This window comes from Schistocerca cancellata, chromosome 1 (genome assembly GCF_023864275.1).
Source record: "Schistocerca cancellata isolate TAMUIC-IGC-003103 chromosome 1, iqSchCanc2.1, whole genome shotgun sequence".
Classification (NCBI taxonomy): Eukaryota; Metazoa; Arthropoda; class Insecta; order Orthoptera; family Acrididae; genus Schistocerca; species Schistocerca cancellata.
Window position 1 is genome coordinate 1,140,351,030 of NC_064626.1, and position 22,648 is coordinate 1,140,373,677.

General features: G+C 40.8%; 1 protein-coding gene across 1 annotated transcript in view; it reads right to left on the reverse strand.

Moving 5' to 3' along the window:
- LOC126092893 (conserved oligomeric Golgi complex subunit 3) overlaps positions 1 to 22,648 on the reverse strand; it is a 142,773-nt gene that overhangs the window by 16,657 nt on the left and 103,468 nt on the right. The window contains exons 10-13 of the mRNA XM_049908626.1: positions 8,324 to 8,477; positions 4,433 to 4,608; positions 1,616 to 1,742; positions 950 to 1,161 (exon numbers count right to left, since the gene is read on the reverse strand). Of these exons, the coding sequence (XP_049764583.1) occupies positions 950 to 1,161; positions 1,616 to 1,742; positions 4,433 to 4,608; positions 8,324 to 8,477 (669 nt within the window). The remainder of the gene's footprint in view (positions 1 to 949; positions 1,162 to 1,615; positions 1,743 to 4,432; positions 4,609 to 8,323; positions 8,478 to 22,648) is intronic.

A 22,648-nucleotide genomic window follows, 5' to 3' on the forward strand; every position in this document is an offset into this window, starting at 1 on the left:
GCATATTATCAAACATGGGGTTCTGCAGCAGTTGACCTCTAAATGTTCTGATTTTGACCCAACCACATCAAGAATGGACTGTAGATCAACAGAAAATTGTTGCCAGTTTGGACGAATCATGTTCCCTGTTACAATGGGTCAATGGCTGAATCCAAACACTATATCATCCAGACAAACTGTTGCTCAAAACATGCACCTTGCCCAAATGCAGGCTGGTGGGGGCAGTATTATACTCTGGGGACATTTACCTGGGATTCCACGGGACATGCATTGATAACTGAAGGCATCGTGCCAACTGTCAACTATGCCAACATCATTGGAGACCACTTGCATCCCTCCAAGGTTGATGTCTTCACCGACAGTGATGATATCTTCCAGCAGGTATCTGTTCGAGTCATGAAACCAGAATCGTGCTACAGAGGTTTCAGGAGCACGCTACTGAGCTCACGTTGATATTTTTGCTACAAAGTTCACGTGGTCTGAATGTGTTGAAACATATCTAGAAAGCTATCAGGTGCCAGCTCACACCCACAAACCAAAGGCTCATGATTTACAGGTACTGTGTGACCTGCTGTGCTCATCACTGCAATAATGTGTCTGGTAGATGGACCAACAAGACATTAAGTAAGTGGCCCTCATATTTTGACTCACGAATCACTAATTACCAAATGAATAACAATTAGAATGATAGAGCCAGGTTTACAAACTATGAAAGATAATGAACACTTAGCAGTTCACAGAAGAAAAAGATATAAAATGATGTAGAAATGGGGTAGGGGCGGATAATTCTATCCGAACCTTCGGGATGGGGGAGGAGGATGATGTGGTGAGGAAGCTGGAAAGAAAGACTTCTCGTAACTTACTTTTGATTCCTTGCCTAGGCTTTTCTACTATCACTGTCCAGGGAGAATAACAAATAGAATTAATTGTCAAAATTTGCTTTGTATACCTTCTGCAGAAATGCAAGAACTGGATCCGCTAACTGTGATGTGGCGTGATTTATAAAAGCCTCACAGGACGCTTTAAGCTGACGGTCTACTTCCTTTCGAGAATCTAGCAGCTGTTCCTTCACTTGGGGTGTGCCTTCCAACAAGAACTCAAGCAGTGCATTATTTGTCCCCAGGGAAAACAGGCGGCGCTTCTTTTGGAGAAGGCTGAAAGCTGAACAGAGAAATACAGAAACAAGTTATTCACATAATTATCTGACTGTACTTCAACATAGTTCAACTAAAGGAATTTTTTTCTTCTGTTTCCAATAATGTTCATAAAAAGATTATCGTCAGAGTGAATAAAAACTTTTTGAATCAAGATTAAGTGAGAAATGATTGAAATATATCACTGACAGAACAGTGAATACAAATGTCTTAAAAATAAGAAAACAACAAAATGTGCCATTTATATCAGTGTAATTAGTTGAGGAAGATTACTGTGGAAAGCATATTATTCCTTGAATTTGGAAAGGGGGCTATGGTTAGGGGAGTGGAGGGTCATGTGAGAAATGGCAAAAATGGGAGTAACGAAATGAGGGAGCGCGTTGACTGAAAATGGAAGTGCATGGGACCAATAACTGCAACCACATCACTTTACAAAGTCAGATGCAAAAATTCATACTGACCTGCAGTTTTCATTTTGCTAAAATCCAAACTCATTTCCTTGATGGTAAAATCAACTTGAAATGGGGCTATCTGCTCTCTTAAGATGAGTAAATGCTTTATTTGGAAAAGTTCACCATCAATAGGACTCTGAAACAGATAACACAGTACATATATCTCTACTCCCTGTGACACACACACACACACACACACACACACACACACACACACAGAGAGAGAGAGAGAGAGAGAGAGAGAGAGAGAGAGAGAGAGAGAGAGAGTAATCATCACAAGTCAATGTTCATTTTAATTACAATGAAATGAACACCCTTAGCTGCTTACAGGTATTGACATACGTCAATGGGGACAATTAAGGCTCACCAGCCACTTGACCATCTTCTTCTTCTTCTGTGCAAATGCACAAACAGTGCCTGAACTCTTATGGCAATCGGCAACGCGCCACAAGTAATGAGTATAATGGGCAGGGTCACTATGAATGTAGTGCGGGACAATATGTTGAGAATGTGGGTTTCACAGGAGGCGTGCCAGAGATAAATCCCTGCAGTCGCGCTACCTCTGTGTCCTCGGTGGCTCAGATGGATAGAGCGTCTGCCATGTACGCAAGAGATCCCGGGTTCGAGTCCCAGTCGGGCCACACATTTTCATCTGTCCCCGGTGACATATGTCAATGCCTGTAAGCAGCTAAGGGTGTTCATTTCATTGTAATTTCATTCTAACGAGCTGCATGGTCACCGATAATATCTGTTCTTTCGGACATGTCCAAAAGAACAGATACCATCTTAGTATATATAATGTTCATTGTTTCTGAAATGTTTATGCAGTCTTAAATCTGATTCTGACTTAACGTATTGTCTCCAAAACCTGCTTCAATATTTTGTGTATTTCTGCCAGTTTCCCTAAGTTTAAAACAAAACTTGCTTCTCTTTCAGATTAGCCAACTAAAAACTGCAAACTCAAGCAAACATCAAATATCACAAATGAGAGTACAATCACCAACAACTAACCAAACCACTAATCCTGCAGCCACTTGCAACACTGATTCTAGAAGGATGTATGTACACTATGTGATCGAAAGTATTCGGACACCCCCAAAAACATTTGTTTTTCAAATTAGGCGCATTGTGCTGCCACCTACTGCCAAGTAACCCATGTCAACAACCTCAGTAGGCATTAGACAGTGTGGGAGAGCAGAATGGGTCGCTCCACAGAACTCACGGACTTCGAACCTGGTCAGGCGACTGGGTGTCACTATGTGTCACACGCCTGTACGTGAAATTTCCACACTCCTAAATATCCGTAGGTCCACTGTTTCCAATGTGATAGTGAAGTGGAAACATGGAGGGACACGTACAGCACAAAAGCGTACAGGTTGACTACGTCTTTTGACTGACAACTGACAGACGGCCGACACTTTAAGAAGCTCGTAACTTGTAATAGGCAGACATCTATCCAGACTATCACACAGGAATTCCAAATTGCATCAAGATCTACTGCAAGTACTATGAGAGTTAGGCGGGAAGTGAGAAAACTTGGATTTCATGGTCGAACAGCTGCTCATAAGCCACACATCACACCGGTAAATGCAAAATGACGTCTCGCTTGGTGTAAAGAGCGCAAACTTTGGACGATTGAATAATGGAAAAATGTGTAGAGTGAAGAATCACTGCACACAATGTGGCAATCCAATGGAAGGGTGTGGGTATGGCAAATGCCCGGTGAACATCATCTGCCAGCATGTGTAGTGCCAACAGTAAAATTTGAAGATGGTGGTGTTATGGTGTGGTCACATTTTTCGTGGAAGGGGCTTGCACCCCTTGTTGTTTTGCATGGCACTATCACAGCACAGGCCTAAATTGATGTTTTAAGCATCTTCTTGCTTCCCACCATTAAAGAGAAATTCAGGGATGGCAATTGCATCTTTCAACACAATCGAGGACCTGTTCATAATGCACAGCTTGTGGTGGAGTGGTTAGATGACAATAACATACCTATAATCGTCTGGCCTGCACAGAGTCCTCGCCTGAAACTATAGAAACACCTTTGGGATGTTTTGGAACGCTGACTTCATGCCAGGCCTCTCCGACTGATGTCGATACCTCTCCTCAGTGCAGCACTCCGTGAAGAACAGGCTGCCATTCCCCAAGAAACCTTTCAGCACCTGACAAAGTATGCCTGCGAGAGTGGAAGCTGTCATCAAGGCTAAGGGTGGGCCAACCCCACCATATTGAATTCCAGCTTTATCAATGGAGGGCGCCATGAACTTTTATGTCATTTTCAGTCAGGTGTCCGGATACTTTTGATCACATAATATATAAGGAGACACCCTGTGGCATTTCAGACTACACTTACCCACCTGAATGAAAAATTCAAATTTTAGAATCTTTTGGATACCATCTCATAAGAGGCAAAACGAGGTGAAACTCAATCAGGTTCCCATCAACACTATTTATGAAACTATAAAATGTGGGAGAGAAAAGTGCCCTACAAAGACAGAAAGAACTTGTAACAAGTGGCAGCAGGAACTGGTATAGGGAAAATATGAAACAAATGCTATCTTTCAGAAGCATTTTCTCCTCCATTTGGCAACAGATAATAGAACAAACTTGAAATGTGATTTCTCTTTCTTACATTAATCTTTATTCCTGATTTTCTATAAGAAGACTTAGAAGTAAAATAAGTATATGACTGGTAGAATGTGACAGACAGCAATGGTATTCATTGCCGTGAACTATTTTAAGAAGTGTTTAGAATAGTTGACACTAACACAGTAAAATCCCTAAAAAGCTATAAAAATTTATATTTATGTTTTGTAATAATACCTTTCTTGCAGTAATTGCTTGTGATGCTGATGCCACACTTTGGATGCACACAGACAATGCCTCCTGCGAAAGACCCTGGAAAATGGTTCTGTCAACACAGCGGTAGAGACGAGAAAGACAAACTAGTGTTCTTCGAACAGTTGGGTACCACATTCCATGCAGATCTGCTGGCGAATCTGTAAACAAGACATTTCTACATCTACATTTGTTGGAGCACTGTGTGTGGCCAAAAATACAAGTTTATTTTGATAAGAACTCTTTATGTAACTTAACTCTGGTAGCCCACAATGCTGGATCTGCTATAATTCTTTTGCAAAACTGTTTCGTTGAATGGAAGTTTTGACAACCATATAATAGAATTTTTGGGCACTAGATTAAGGTTCCTTGCAAAAGCATAGCAATTAAGAATGACAAGTGATCTTAAAACAGTTGGTTGTATTTAATAACAATTGCTCCATGTGTCTGATGATGTGAGATTGCAGGAAAGGGAACAGGCCTTCATCATTATCTTCAGATGACTGACAGAATTATTTCTGGCAAGGTTTGGTTGTATATGACATCCAAGGTGTAAAATAGTACTTTTATGTGATGTGTAATATAAAAAGACAGGAACTTATGGATAAACCTAAATGTAGGGCTTGTACACACCTACATTTCCACCACAGTATGGCCTTGGAGTAAATGTTCACAAGTTTGTTCAGATTAAGTTACCTGACTGAAGGCCATTTTTTTCTGTTTGGCAAGACAAGGAGTCATGGCAGTTGAAAAATGAGCAGGCTTTTTGGACCAGACATGTGTGCTCATTGAACAGGAGGCAAAGCACTTGTGAGGAGAAGAGAAAACAATTACAATTCTGATACCTATGATATCAGACAGCTATTTCAAATTCTACTTTTAAATGTTTATCCAATATACATGCAAAAACTCATTCCATAACTAAAAAGCTTCTGGTCAGAAGGTCAAACCAAACCAAAGAAATTAAGTTTAAAAATCATGTACAGTTTGCAAATGTGTTGTTTCATGAAGTGAATCATGATTTGTTACTCTTTTAACATACATCTGATTCGGATTCACACATTCATAATAAAATTTCATCACAAACTGAAGTGATGCTAATAACAATATCCTAATAATAATAACAATATAAAGAAAAGACAGATTGCTACTTTTTGTAAAGATGACATGTCCAGTTACAGACAGACAGACAACTAAAAAAAAAAAACACTTACACATTAGCTTTTGGTTACAGCCATCATCAGAAAAGGAAACACACACACGAATACCATCTCTGGCAGCACTGACCGGTCTGAGCTGCCGGAGATGGCAGTTTGTGTGTGTGTGTGTGTGTGTGTGTGTGTGTGTGTGTGTAGTGTGCTTGCTTGTGTGTATGAATGTGTGTTTGTGTTTCCTTTTCTGATGGCAGCCGCAACCAAAAGCTAACGTGCAAGTGTGTAACTTAAGATGTCATCTTTATGGGGAAGTAGCAGTCTATCTTTCCCTTATATTGTTGATATTCCAACCTGGAGTTTCCATTGCCAAATTAAAATAAAATTTTCAGTTTATATTACAGGAATTATGCTACTGAATAGTAACATTTCTCCCACAAAACATCTGTAAACTTACTTTTAGGTGATCTAGCTTCTTGTTAAGTGTGTTTTTGTCTATGAATTTATTATATATTCCCATCCTCATATAAAGTGGAGACTGTAAATATAATATCACTTGTTATGCAGGAATGGTAAATTCTCGTTGTTTCTCGTGTTGTAAATGTGGCTAAACTTATTCTCCTCAAATAATTTTTGTCTACTGTGTAAGATTATAATTTCACAAAGTATAGGAAGGGAACAGTTTAGGATTCATAGTCTCTGAAATAAAGGTTACGAGATTCTTTTAGCTTTACAACAAACAATTACCGACAGTTGTCTTTTGCAGTTCCAGTATCTGAGGTATGTCACATGAACTTCCCCAGAAAATCAGACCGTATCAACGTCTTCCACAAGTAGACTGTTATACTATATTTTAAACTCTACCATTTAGAATGTTTAATTTTGAAATGTACCATATGGGTTTATGAAATGTTCAGTTTCAACCATTTAACTGGATCCATTTTTCTAAGGTTTCAAGTGTCTGCATAATAGAGCTCCGAATATTTTCTGCATTTCAGCCTCTATTAAAACAGAAATAGCATCTGCAAACAGTACTGATGGGGAAGCTACACTTGTCAGCACATCATTCACACGGAACAGAAGAAGCACCTGCTCGAGAATGCTAACATATCTTGTGATACTACACTGTGTTTGAAGTAACAGTTACCCTTCTCTTTGTTTCCTGTTCTGCAGGACGATATAATCCAATACAGAGCACTATCTATTCTGCAGGAATGATATACCGAATATAAGAGCACTAACTAATTTGTAGATAAGCAAGGCCTAGTTTACTGAAAGGCTTTTGTAAGATTGAAAAGATACCTGCAGCTTTACTGCTCTGATCTAATACTTTGCTTATATTTTCAATATAGTTACTTGTTATATTCAGGTTTTTTCCTTACTTGAATCCATATTGGTTGCTTAGAATAATTTTTTTTTTTTTTTTTTTTTTTTTTTTTTTTTTTTTTTTTTTTACAATAAAATTTTGAATCTGGACTGTAGCTGCTTTCTCCAGCAACTTTAAGACAATTGGAATAATAGAAGAAATAGGATAATAGTTCCCCATGTCTTCCCTCAATCCTTCCTTGAAATTCAACACACCAGGATAGCGCCTCTGTTCAAAAGAGAAACTGATTATCTGATTTCGTGGAGGTGCTACTATGTGGTACAGTACTTTAATCACTTTAGTGGGTATCACACTCCATCCAACAGATTTATTGTTTTTTTTTAATGATAGTATTTCATTTTCCAAATCCTTTATCAAAATGTTCTCTTTAAATCTCCACGTACTCAGCTTCTTGATAAAGTTCAGAGAGATTTATTTTACTCTGATAATCTGCTACACCACCACCTGCCTTAAATATGTTTATGAAGAATTCATTTATGTTAACTGGCAAACACAATGCTAAAGAGTTGGGAAGTATTGAGAGAATACGAATGACAGAGTGGAAGAAAACATTTACATGAACACTGATTGCAGAAGAGACCATGGTATGCGAGTGTTGCAACTAAAGAAACAAAACATAGCACAAAAAAATAAAATGTGGGGGTGCAATCTGACAGAAATCAAAACACACTTATGCCTGGCATAAATTTTTTGGATTATGTAATGTGTAACTAGTGTTAAGAAGTGGGTTGGAGACAAAATATGTACTGAAAGCAGTTCGGGGGAGGGGGTGGGGGTGGGGGGTGGGGGGGAATGAACAGGAAAATATTTGAAAACAAAAGGAAGATTAGAGTTACATGTTCTGTCAACAATGAGGTCATCAGAGACTAATCACAAGCTTTGATGAGGGATGGATGGGGAAGGAACTCAGCCATGTCTTTTCAAAAAAACTATGTAGATGGGGTTTGGACAATCATCCTCACAAATGCGAGTCCACTGTGCTAACCACTGCACCACCTTGTTAAGTGGAAAGAAAACTGCAACAAAAATTGCAAAATGGGGCTCTGTTACAATGGGTACAAGAAAAAATGTTTAACTTAGCTTGAACAACTGTATGTCAGAAAACAGACCAAAGCAAAAACCAAACACAAACTGATTAAAAAAGTAATGGCAATATAAAGAGAAGAAAGGCAAAATAAAAATGGGAGATGTTAGTTTGCCTCTAAGCTATTGCTTTGTTGCTTGAAAATAGATCAACGACACAGATAAATTAGAGCAAGCACAGTGTGTTTTTGTGGAACACAGAAAACAGCTCTGCAAGGAGAGACAAACACGTTATGATGTTTGGACTATACTTACTACCCGTTCTCGAGCGAGGTTGTTCTACTGTATTGTCACTGTTGATGCGTGCAACTTCTTGAGATGTTGCAGAACCTACAGAGACAATGGATGACCTCGAGTCTGAACGCCTCAGTGACTGTGGAGTCTGATCTTGTAGTGACTGGGCTATACTCTGTAAATAATAAATTGAAATATTCTCACATTAGTATATGGAAGACAGTAATGCAAGCTGCATGCAAGTTATAATACCTACAACTTTTTTCCTCACAAACTAACAACACAAAAATGGTGAAACTTTTACTTCTTCACATAAGCTCATTCCAGTTGTACCCATTTTTCACAAAGCTGACAGCACAATTCTCGGTCTGCTGCAGATACTTCTTTAGTCAGCGGTCAGACCGCTCGAAAATCACTAACGCAACAGCGGCACAGCTAGTGAATGTGTAATCGCAGATTGTCTCATCGTCTGAAATGGCCAAAAGTTAATAGGAGCCAAGTCAGGTGAGTAGGAGCACAAGAAATCACTTCAAAGTACTTGCCACGAAGACACTGGGGCATCGTGTTCGCCCGATGTGTCGGTGCACTGTTCTGGTGAGAGAGCACATGTGTAGCCTTTACCAACCATTTTTTGGACAATGCTGGAAGGAGTTCATTCTTCAAAACATTTCAGTATGTTGCACCTATCACAGTAGTGCCCTTTGGAATGAAACAAGTAAGGATTACCCCATCACTGTGCCACATTGAGATCATCTTTGTTTGTTGTCACACAACTTTCCACCTCCTTTGAACTGTCACCTCCCCCCCCCCCCCCCTCCTCCTCCACTAGACACACGTGTGACACCATCATGTCTCACTCAAGTGGCAATGGGTTTCAATCAGCGTCACACCACACAAATGGACAAAACAAATGATTACACACTGTTCTTGCAATGAAAATGTTGCCATTCAAGTTATCAAAAACAGTTCTCACTCCTGCTGTTACCACTAGAGTTCTGTGTGCTGTACAATGCTGCCATCTCCATCACGCATTCACAAGGGGCATGCGAATTTTAAAACATACTGCATGTTTCTATTTGTTTCCAGTCCTGCGGATAAAGACTGGAGGTGTTATAAGTTGAATGCACCTAATATAAAAAAAATGTAAGTTTTTCAGTTGTAAATGCTTGTAAGATACTTTTGTTCCCTGACGACAGACATAATTGTGCAGTGGATCAGTAACTACTGGAAAAATAAAAATGCTTCATAGTAAATATATATTTCTTAAGAGGTAATGCTTACTGTACAGGGTTTCCATAAAAGAATGTTCCAGTTTCACTAGTTTGCAGTTTCATTTACAATATTTACAACAAATCACATATCAAATTGAAGGTAAAATAAATCATTTTTCCTTAAAAATGTTCAATACATGGACCTTTAGTTACATGGCACACATGCAACCTTTAATTCAATTCTTCCCACCAAATGGTTAACAACTTTGGAGTAATGAAAGTAATAGCCTCTCCAATTCATGACTCAACTCTAGAAATCATTAGGTAGTGGCGGAACTTAGACACAAGCTTTTATAAAGGCCCAAAGGAAAAAAACGCATGGCACGAGGTCACATGAATGTGGAGGCCAACCAATCAACACTCAGAGTCTTCAACATTCAGCTACTCTTGTACTGAGAGATGCTAATAGGGAGTAGGGAGATGCAAAATCCTGTTGCCAAATATGGTTTTCAGGTTAACTTTCTATCTGGGAAAAGAGCCATTATTGCAACATTCCACATAGGCTCCATATAACAGAGAGACAAAAATCCTACAACAAGAATGGGGATTGAGCCTCAGAACACTGGATTTGTAATCTGGCACTTACCGACAGAGCCGTATCTTTTCCATGTAAATATCACTAATTAGTCTGAGAATGCTTTTATGATGATACTTATTAAGGTTGTTCTTGTGCTAGTTACAAATGTAGCACGAGAAAGACAACAGCTGATATGCCTCTATGCAAGCTGTTCTTTGCCTGCTTTCACCTTTTACTGTCTTTACAACAGAGAGAATTTCATCGACCCTACGAATAGTTTGACACAATCCCTACTCCTGTTACTTGCTAGCTATCATCTTCATTTCAGAAAACTACTGTGTCCCACGTCATCAATGACCTGCTTTATATGCTCGTACCTACACCAAGACCCCTTGGTTCTTCCCTACCATTAGCCCCTTAACTGCAGTTTTTAATATTTGTCAAAGCATTCTGTATCATTAATCAATTAAGTTTATTGGCATTTTACTCGTTGACTCTTGGCAGGTAAGTCGACATTACTAGATCAATCCATTCAATTCAACATCACATTTTAACAGCTAAGTATTTCGTTTCTGTTCTTGCCATTGTCCATGTTTCACATCCATATACAGCAGAGCCCTGCACACAGCTTTCCACAAATCTTTTGCTGGTCTCGGGGTTAATGTTTTTAGATGTCAGTTTTTGTTTCTTTTTATAGAAAGCCATTTCAGCTTGCACAATCCTTGCTGCTACATCTTTCTTCCATTTTCTTTCTTTATCTATTGTATGAAGGTGTGCTGAAAAGTAAAGCCTCTAAATTTTTAATGTGGAACATTATTTTAATAGTGTACAACTCTATTCTTCAAATCAACATATTTGCAGCAATCTGCCGCTAGAGGGCTCCGAACTGTAGCATGTAACACGGCGGTGTGCAATGTAACTATGTCGGTGTGTGAGAAGCAGTGTGGTGTATTTGAGTTTCAAATTTGTGGAGTTTTTCCATACACGGAACACCTTCTCCTCCAGCACAACAACGCGAGCCCATGCATGAGCCCAGTGACATCTGCAACAATCTAACACCCAGAGTTGAGTGTCATCGACCATCCTCTGTACAGTCCAGAGTTCATCCCATCTGATTTTCATCTGTTTCCAAAACTTAAGTACATCTACGAAGACTTCACTTTGATAGAGATGAAGAGGTGCAAGCTGAAGTCAGACGTTCTACAGTGACAGTATCAACAAACTGGTGTCTCATTGGCAGAAATGTGTTCATCGCTAGGGTGACTAAGTTGAGAAATAAATGTGTAGACATGAAGAATAAAGATTTAAAATGTTAAAAACACTCATCTTATTTAAATAGCCTTAAGAGTTTTCACATAAAAAATTTGGAGGAATTACTTTTCAGCATGCCCTTGTACTTCTCAGATAGTAAAATTAATCAACCTATTCAAGAGTTTCTTGTCCAATGTTAATGCTTAACCTCCCTGCATTTTTATGTGTTGTGTGCAACATAACCTTAGCTTTGTCCTAAATACTGAATTAAATTTTTCTCTGATAGCTCCTCCTGAGCAGTATCCACCTGGAGAACTATTTGACCCAGGAGGAAGCTATCAAAACTTTAGTGCAGAACTGCAAGTACTAGGGGAAGTAATGTTTTTCCCATCTCCTTCCACTTTGCAGTACTGCATTCATTAAAGCTGTCTCTACCATGCTCGCAAGTGATTTCATAATTTGAAAACAAATCTCCACAATTCCAGTCACCTGTGACAAATGGAGGAAGTGCTGCCTTCATCCAGGATAAAGGAAGCTTCTCTGTGTACCTACCCCAGCAGAGAGGGCTGCTGCTGCTACCACCACTCTGTGACTATTACTGGCGATCTGATCCCATTCATATCATACACCACTGCTGTCCTCAGTTAAGCCGGAAAGAGGCTCTTATCATGAACCACCACCACCGGCTCTAATTATACAAAGATTTTTTAAAATGTGTGTTTCTTCTCCATAACTCTCCCACTATTCTGGTTTGTAACAGGTAGAGCCTGGACTCTCCGCAAAGATGACAGGTTGATGTTTTCTTCAATCTGGATGGACAGTGAAGAGAACATCATTTAGTAACAGATGAAGATCTGAATATCTAAAATAAATCACTGACGATGTTGGGTAAAAAGCCTAGCAGCAGATAGGAAGATGTGGAGTATGACATAAAAACTGCAATAAGAAACAGCGATACCATTGGAATTTGGTAAGAAGATTATCACTGTGAACTCTGCTGCTATGATAGTGATATGTAGTGACCTATAAATATTTTAGTATTTTATCCACGATCAGCAACTGTATTTCTAATTGTTGAAATAATGGGCAACCAGCTGCACAAAAGAAATTTGATTCCTTTACCAGTCTGAGGCACCTAGTGCCCTTCTTCCAAAAGCTTATTGGCAGTACATTCCTTACTAAAATTAATGTGGTTGGAGATTTTGAGAGTCTTCAGTTTGTTTTCCCTGTACAAGTAGACAGTTCTGTGTGTCTTGCTTGATGTCAAATTTAGTATTTCATCCATTATCAGTAACTGTATTCCTATTTGTTGAAATAATCCACAACTTGGTGCACAAAAGAAATTTTATTCCTTTCAAGCACTTAGTGCCCTTTTTCAGAAGGCTGATTGGTGATACAGATGCTGATGACAGATAAAATACTAAACTTAATGTGAAGCAAGAAGCACAGACCCACTTACTTGTACAGGAAAAACAAACTCAAAACTCTTAAGATCTCCAACTACATTAATTTTAATATGGAATGTGTCTGTTATACTGCATAAGGCATTTAGATCTCTCATCACTCTTCAGTGGTAATAGTAGTAGTAGTAGTTTCCTTGAAATCCATATATGAGAAGTCATTCTGCAACATTTCCTCTCATCCTGCCAGTGTCCTAGACATAACATAGCTTGAAAATTGCCAAGTTGTACTGTTGTTTGGATACTGTGTTAAATTGTATGTCTCCATATAACTGACTGGGAAACTTAGTTCAAAGATCAGAGAAAGGCAAAGCCGTACCACACCTAGGGCCACCTAGTAAAGCACTATGGGATTCAAACTGATGTTTGGGTTGATGGCAGCTTTACTAGCTTGCTTAGTGGTATCCTGTGCCCCCTCCCTCTTTTTCATATATGACAAATTTAATTATATATTTGTGTTTATTTTTATTTCTCCACCTTTTTTTTAATTTAAAACCTTTCCTCATTCCTTTAAAATTTTCTTTTTTCTTAGTTAAATTATTCTTTTTATTTCTCTCTCTTTCTCCTGTAATTCATATTTAATTCTCCCTCTGCTCCTATCACCTCTGAACTGAAGCTGGCCTTATGCACAGCCACCTATATTAGAGGCTGGAGGACTGACCTGTGGCGACATTGCATTAAGGTATGCCACATAGTAGAGTAGTAGAATATAAGGGTTTGCTGCTGTACTGTTGTACCTTCTGAGTAAACCAAATTTATGGTGAACTGTCACATACTGGACTACCGTATGTGGAAATATACTACAAAGTAGTGTCTACAGTTGAAGTTGAAACACAAATTAAGTATAGAATTCTGCAAATCTATTAAATTTTTATATGAAGATACATAGTGGTGCTATTTTAAAGATATTTTAAAGACCTACCAACAGAATTGGAACAAAACTTATAGACAGAACTTTATAATAGTGTTTTGGAATCATAAATTTAGTATCCGAATATTCTCTCAAGTGGTTATAAGTATATATTTAAAATATATTCTTGGACCTTAGTTTCATGAACAACCAAGTTCGATGAGTAAGTGGTACAACAGCGCAACCTATTAAAATTATTAGTTGATATTTACACGAACAGCTGTCTGACTCAGGATGTTAACAGATAATAAATTATTCTATTTTCAGATGCTGGAGAAATGTTGTATTCCTGGTTACAAGAGCACTTACAAATCCAGCATAGAACAGGATTCTGTATCAGTGTTTGGATTCTCTACTGAAGAGGAAAACAGGAAACGCTGAAAAACAACCCCTACAGAAGGGACTGGAATCCATCCAATGGATGTGTTGTTTGTATTAAACAAATTGAAAAAAGTGATGTGTCAAAGATAGAAACTATCAGAAGTTCCCTTGTCAGATGCCACAACTTTTACTAGTATCCATGCCAAAATTATTTCCTGGGTAACCATAATACTTAAGTAAGGGAGACGCTCCAACTAGGCTTGATCACGAAAAGAGAAGAGAATGTGCATGTAAAGAAGAGGAGGAGGACAAGCTGGTTAAAAGAGAACATTATACTAAATTTTCAAAGTTTGCATGCTGAGTGCCAGGAAGGAATAAATACTAGGAAAGTGGAGTGTTAGTTAAGACAGTAAAATATTCCTTTATACTACAGATTTTTGGGGACATACTTCAGGTCAGAGTGAGTATGTATGTGTGAATGGTTTCATTCTATGATATGGTGTGGTTAGCTGGACTTCACTTTCCTCACTTAAAAGTAACCCGATGGTCACAATATAAAATATTTTAATTAGATATGTTAACTGTGATACACCTTTTGGTCCTGTTGTAAATGAACTGGAGAACATTGTAAGGAAACTTACTCAGTATTCAAATTGCTGTACCACACCTAGTTTTTGGTGGAGCAGGTAGATTTGTTGAGAATGTGTAAGTAAGTGGACATATTCAGCACTTTACTCAGCCAGATAACTAATGTGAAACATATAAGCAAATTTAGTCTTCACTGAACACAAGCCCCACCTACAAAAAACAAAATGCTCCTATTCTTAAAATTGTTGAGGATAAATTAGACAAGACAGAAAAATTTGTAATTCTACAAGTGGATGAAATTTATGTTAAGCCTTATATTCTGTTAAAGGGGGCGGACACACTCAACAGATATGCAGAAACAAATGCCTCATCAAATGCAACAACAGTGCTTGCCTTTCTCACATTTTCTTAGTACAGCAGTTTCAGAGAAGTTGTTCACTTGGTTCCGGTAAAACATCTGTCAAGCTTAGACCTTTACAAATTAACACTTAATGTGTTGCAATTTCTTTCTTCTTGTGGTCTGATTGCAAAGTTGTTACATATAACAACAATAATTCCCCATATTTCCCCACTCCTCCCTTTTTTCACTCATTTCTTCCCCACCTCCCTGCCCCAAAACCTCCTGACACTGCACTTGTTGGCAGTCTAGTCCCTGCACACTCCACCAATGTTCATCTCTCCCCGTACCCAAACATTACTATCCCTCCCCCTTTCCCACCCCCTCCATATTGCTGCTTGCATCCCACGTGATAGTGGCATTCCGGCTCGTGTGTATGAGGTGTGCTTGCTTGGGTGTACAAATGGTGTGTATTTCTCTGTTGCTGATGAAGGCTGTGGCCGAAAGCTTTATTTAAGTGTCTTAACTGTGCCTGTCTGCAACTTAATGTATCTTCTTTATAGGAAGTAGCAATCTGTCTTTTCCTACATTGTTGAAAAAGACTATAGTTTAGCAATGGACTATGAAGTCAGATTGGTTGCATATGCTGCAGGAAACTGCTTGTGATTTTTTCAAAATAACCTGAAGTCATTAAGTGAACCACAGAAAATGTAAACATGGATGACTGGAACTTGATTTGGGCTCCATTTCTCCTGAATATGAGTCAATTGTTTTAACAAAGGCCGTAGGAAAGTTCTGGTGTAACGTAAATAATTTGCTTAGCTTTTGTCGTGAACAAACACACACACACACACACACACACACACACACACACACACACACACACACAGAGAGAGAGAGAGAGAGAGAGAGAGATTTAGGGTGGATGGCTAGTGGCTTGGCGGGAGACAGCTGATTTGCCAGCTAGAAATGTGGGGAGGTAGGGCTGAAAGGTACATAGGCTAGGCATGCGGTGATGCACAGTTGTTAGAGCTGCATGGTAACCTTCTATACCAGCCTGCTAATGAGCCATCTAGAGGAAACCTTTCTAGCCTCTCAAAACTCCCAAGCCCTAATCTGCTTCACTTTCACTGGTGATATCTTCATGCTCTGGACTCAGGGCCATCCTCATTCCTTCACAAGCTCAACACCTTCTCTCCCATCCACTTCACTTGTTCAATCCACTCTTCAATCCAATGCGCTGCCTTCCTGGGCTCTGACGACCTACTCTCTGATGGCTCCACACACATTAAACACACCAACGGTACCTGCATTTTGACGGCTGCCATCCCTTCCACACCAAAGCATCCCTCTCATACTGCATGGCCATGCGAGGAGGACCTATCTGCAAAGGCTAGAACTCTGTTGCCCAGGATGCTGAAGGTCTCACGAAGGCTTTCACAGGGAGGCATTAACTTCCAAACCTAGTTTGCAAAAATATTTTCTGTGCCATACCCTCATACACCCTCAATCCTGCCAGTACTTCCAAGAATCTGCTGCAAGGGAGTGTTGTCCTTGTCACCCAGTATCACCTTGGACTGGAAGAAGTTAGCCACATCCTTCGTCAGCACTTTGATTCTTTCTCATTATGCCCTGAAATGAATGACATTTCACTCAAAATCCTTCCCACCTCTCCTAAAGGGATATTCTGTCATCCACCTGACCTACACAACATCCTAGTCCATCCCTACACCACTCCCACTCCCAACCTCTTGCCATAGCAGTCATAGTCCTGTGGTAGACCATGGTGCAAGATCTGCCCAATCCACTCACCCAACACTTCTTACTCTAGTCCTGTCACAGGCTTATCCTACCCTATCAGAGGCTGTGCCACCTGTGGAAGCAGCCATGTCATACTATCAACTCTGCTGCGAACACTGCATAGCTTTTTATGTCAGTAGGCTTACCAAGTGGCTGTCCTCCAGGATGACTAGCCACCACCTAACTTTTGCCAAGAACCAAGTTGGTCACCCAGTGACAACATGTGCTGAGCATAACATGCTCAATTTCAATGGCTGCTTCAGAAACCCAGGCATCTGCATCCTTCTCTCTACTACCAGCTTCTCTGGGCTACACAGATGGGAATTATCCCTGCAACACATCCTTCATTCCCGAAATCATCCAGCTTCAATCATCAGTAACCCAGTGTCCCCACAACCTCAACTCAGTAGTTTCCTCTTCCTTCATCTTGTCACTCCCTCCCAATTCATGTCCACACATCACCTTCAGCGTGTGCTGCTCCCCACCAGCGGCGACAACTGTGCACCACGCTCCTAGCCTGTACACCTGCAGCCCTCATTCCCACGCTCCTTGCCGGCAGACCAGCTGCCTGCCTCTGAGCTGTTAGCCATCCATCCCAGTGAGCCACTAGCCATCTATCCCATATATATATATATATATATATATATATATATATATATATAGTCTTACCAAACAAAAGCGCTGGCAGGTCGATAGACACACAAATAAACACAAACATACACACAAAATTCTAGCTTTCGCAACCAACGGTTGCCTCGTCAGGAAAGAGGGAAGGAGAGGGAAAGACAAAAGGATTTGGGTTTTAAGGGAGAGGGTAAGGAGTCATTCCAATCCCGGGAGCGGAAAGACTTACCTTAGGGGGAAAAAAGGACAGGTATACACTCGCGCACACACACACATATCCATCCGCATATACACAGACACAAGCAGACATTTGTACAGGCAAAGAGTTTGGGCAGAGATGTAAGTCGAGGCGGAAGTACAGAGGCAAAGATGATGTTGAAAGACAGGTGAGGTATGAGCGGCGGCAAATTGAAATTAGAAATTAGCGGAGATTGAGGCCTCGCGGATAGCGAGAAGAGAGGATATGCTGAAGGGCAAGTTCCCATCTCCGGAGTTCTGACAGGTTGGTGTTAGTGGGAAGTATCCAGATAACCCGGACGGTGTAACACTGTGCCAAGATGTGCTGGCCGTGCACCAAGGCATGTTTAGCCACAGGGTGATCCTCATTACCAACAAACACTGTCTGCCTGTGTCCATTCATGCGAATGGACAGTTTGTTGCTGGTCATTCCCACATAGAACGCTTCACAGTGTAGGCAGGTCAGTTGGTAAATCACGTGGGTGCTTTCACACGTGGCTCTGCCTTTGATCGTGTACACCTTCCGGGTTACAGGACTGGAATAGGTGGTGGCGGGAGGGTGCATGGGACAGGTTTTACACCAGGGGCGGTTACAGGGGTAGGAGCCAGAGGGTAGGGAAGGTGGTTTGGGGATTTCATAGGGATGAACTAAGAGGTTACGAAGGTTAGGTGGACGGCGGAAAGACACTCTTGGTGGAGTGGGGAGGATTTCATGAAGGATGGATCTCATTTCAGGGCAGGATTTGAGGAAGTCGTATCCCTGCTGGAGAGCCACATTCAGAATCTGATCCAGTCCCAGAAAGTATCCTGTCACAAGTGGGGCACTTTTGGGGTTCTTCTGTGGAAGGTTCCGGGTTTGAGGAGATGAGGAAGTGGCTCTGGTTATTTGCTTCTGTACCAGGTCGGGAGGGTAGTTACGGGATGCAAAAGCTGTTTTCAGGTTGTTGGTGTAATGGTTCAAGGATTCCGGACTGGAGCAGATTCATTTGCCACGAAGACCTAGGCTGTAGGGAAGGGATCGTTTGATGTGGAATGGGTGGCAGCTGTCATAATGGAGGTTAGGTTAGCGTTCTATGTGGGAATGACCAGCAACAAACTGTCCATTCGCATGAATGGACACAGGCAGACAGTGTTTGTTGGTAATGAGGATCACCCTGTGGCTAAACATGCCTTGGTGCACGGCCAACACATCTTGGCACAGTGTTACACCGTCCGGGTTATCTGGATACTTCCCACTAACACCAACCTGTCAGAACTCCGGAGATGGGAACTTGCCCTTCAGCATATCCTCTCTTCTCGCTATCCGCCAGGCCTCAATCTCCGCTAATTTCTAATTTCAATTTGCCGCCGCTCATACCTCACCTGTCTTTCAACATCATCTTTGCCTCTGTACTTCCGCCTCGACTTACATCTCTGCCCAAACTCTTTGCCTGTACAAATGTCTGCTTGTGTCTGTGTATATGCGGATGGATATGTGTGTGTGTGCGCGCGAGTGTATACCTGTCCTTTTTTCCCCCTAAGGTAAGTCTTTCCACTCCCGGGATTGGAATGACTCCTTACCCTCTCCCTTAAAACCCAAATCCTTTTGTCTTTCCCTCTCCTTCCCTCTTTCCTGATGAGGCAACCGTTGGTTGCGAAAGCTAGAATTTTGAGTGTATGTTTGTGTGTCTATCGACCTGCCAGCGCTTTTGTTTGGTAAGTCTCATCATCTTTCTTTTTAGATATATTTTTCCCACGTGGAATGTTTCCCTATATATATATATATATATATATATATATATATATATATATATATATATATATACCTAAAAACAAAGATGATGTGACTTACCAAATGAAAGTGCTGGCAGGTTGACAGACACACAAACAAACACAAACATACACGCAAAATTCAAGCTTTCGCAACAAACTGTTGCCTCATCAGGAAAGAGGCAACCGTTGGTTGCGAAAGCTAGAATTTTGTGTGTATGTTTGTGTTCGTTTGTGTGTCTGTCGACCTGCCAGCACTTTCATTTGGTAAGTCACATCATCTTTGTTTTTAGGTATATTTTTCCTTCGTGGAATGTTTCCTTCTATATACAAAGATGATGTAACTTACCAAACGAAAGCGTTGGTATGTTGATAGAGACACTAACAAACACACACAAACACACACACACACACACACACACACACACACACACACAAAATTCAAGCTTCCACAGCCCATGGTTGCTTCATCAGGAAAGAGGGAAGGAGAGGGAAAGATGAAAGGATATGGGTTTTAAGGGGAGGGTAAGAAGTCATTCCAATCCCGGGAGCAGAAAGACTTACCTTAGGGTAACACACACACACACACACACACACACACACACACACACACACACACAGATATATACAGACACAAGCAGACATGTAAAGGCAAAGAGTTTCTTTGCGAGTGTATACCTGTCCTTTTTTCCCTCCCAGGATTGGAATGAGTCCTTACCCTCTCCCTTAAAATCCACACCATTTCGTTTTTCCCTCTCCTTCCCTCTTTCCTGATGAAACAACCGTGCGTTGTGAAAGCTTGAATTTTGTGTGTGTGTGTGTGTGTGTGTGTGTGTGTGTGTGTGTTTGTGTTTGTTAGTGTCTCTATCAACACACCAACGCTTTCGTTTGGTAAGTTACATCATCTTTGGTTTTAGATATATTTTTCCCATGTGGAATGATTCCCTCTAGGTACGGCCAAACTTTCAGGAAACATTCCTCACACACAAAGAAAGAAAATATGTTATGTGGACATGTGTCCGGAAACGCTAACTTTCCATGTTAGAGCTCATTTTGTTACTTCTCTTCAAATCACATTAATCATGGAATGGAAACACACAGCAACAGAACGTACCAGCATGACTTCAAACACTTTGTTACAGGAAATGTTCAAAATGTCCTCCGTTAGCAAGGATACATGCAACCACCCTCCGTCGCATGGAATCACTGATGCGCTGATGCAGCCCTGGAGAATGGCGTATTGTATCACAGCCGTCCACAATACGAGCACGAAGAGTCTCTACGTTTGGTACCGGGGTTGCGTAGGCAAGAGCTTTCAAATGCCCCCATAAATGAAAGTCAAGAGGGTTGAGGTCAGGAGAGCGTGGAGGCCATGGAATTGGTCCGCCTCTACCAATCCATCGGTCACCGAATCTGTTGTTGAGAAGCGTACGAACACTTCGACTGAAATGTGCAGGAGCTCCGTCGTGCATGAACGACATGTTGTGTCATACTTGTAAAGGCACATGTTCTAGCAGCACAGGTAGAGTATCCCGTACGAAATCATGGCGGTGAATCGACGAAGTACAGTACATACTGACAAAACTAAAATGAGCTCTAACATGGAAATTAAGCGTTTCCGAACACATGTCCACATAACATCTTTTCTTTATTTGTGTGTGAGGAATGTTTCCTGAAAGTTTGGCCGTACCTTTTTGCAACACCCTGTATATATTTTTTTTCTTCCCCCCCCCCCCCCCCCCCTCCTCTGTCCACCCCACCTGACAATGGCCACTACAATCTAGTCTACCTGCCAAAGGCCAGCACTGGTGCTGTGCTTCCACCTGGCGCTATATAGGGGCAAGGTTGGTTGGTTGGTTGGTTTTGTGTGTGTGTGTGTGTGTGTGTGTGTGTGTGTGTGTGTGTGTGGCTAACGAAGACTCATAGTTTTATTATTATTTAATTGAATAGGTAAAAAATCTACTCACCAAGCGGCGGAAGAACACACACATAAAAGACTGTTGTGACAGGCAAGCTTTCTGAGCCAGTGGCTCCTTCTTCAGGCAGACAGGGTTAAGGGTAAGGCACAACGGTGAAGGAAATGAATTCGAGAGATCTAGGAAAAGACTTCCCACACAGTAAGTCTGCCCTGACCTGTGGTTCAGGGTGACTTTCCCAAAATCTACCCCTTTTGCCAGACCGCTCCAGTTTGTAACATCTCCATGTAATGATCAGCACTGACAGTTATTGTGCTTCACTTTTCATTTTTGAAACAATATAGTCTGATAATCCCACATGATGAAACACCACACCATACGTCACTTGGTGTAAAGGGCACACATGAACATCATTAAGATTTGTGTTTGCCCATTAACAGTAGTTCTGTTTGTTCACATAACCTGTGAGATGAAAATGTGCCTCATCTGGCATCCACAACTTGTTTAGAAATTCATCGTCATTATTTATTTTTGTTATCATTTGTTGAAAGAATCCTAATCGTAACCCGTAATCGTTGCCCTTCAATTGTTGCACGATCTGTAGTTTCTATGGATGAAATTTTAAATCAAGATGAAGAATTCTGCGGACACTCTCCCGGGATATTCCAACCACTGCTGCTTGCTTACAGACTGAACACCGTGGGCTCAGTATGACAGACTCGCGTACAGTAATGTTCGCTGGAGAATGCACACTTCTTTGCCATATTGTTGGTTTTTTGTTGAGGACAGATCCAGTCTCTTCAAAGTTATTAATACAACATTTCATCACCTGTTCAACGGAATGGCACCATGACATCCTAAATTATAAAAACGTTGAAACTCCCTGTATGCTGCTACCAAACTGTTGTTGTTGTTGTTGTTGTTGTTGTGGTCTTCAGTCCTGAGACTGGTTTGATGCAGCTCTCCATGCTACTCTATCCTGTGCAAGCTTCTTCATCTCCCAGTACCTACTGCAACCTACATCCTTCTGAATCTGCTTAGTGTATTCATCTCTTGGTCTCCCCCTACGATTTTTACCCTCCACGCTGCCCTCCAATACTAAATTGGTGATCCCCTGATGCCTCAGAACATGTCCTACCAACCGATCCCTTCTTCTGGTCAAGTTGTGCCACAAACTTCTCTTCTCCCCAATCCTATTCAATACTTCCTCATTAGTTATGTGATCTACCCACCTAATCTTCAGCATTCTTCTGTAGCACCACATTTCGAAAGCTTCTATTCTCTTCTTGTCCAAACTATTTACCGTCCATGTTTCACTTCCATACATGGCTACACTCCATACAAATACTTTCAGAAATGACTTCC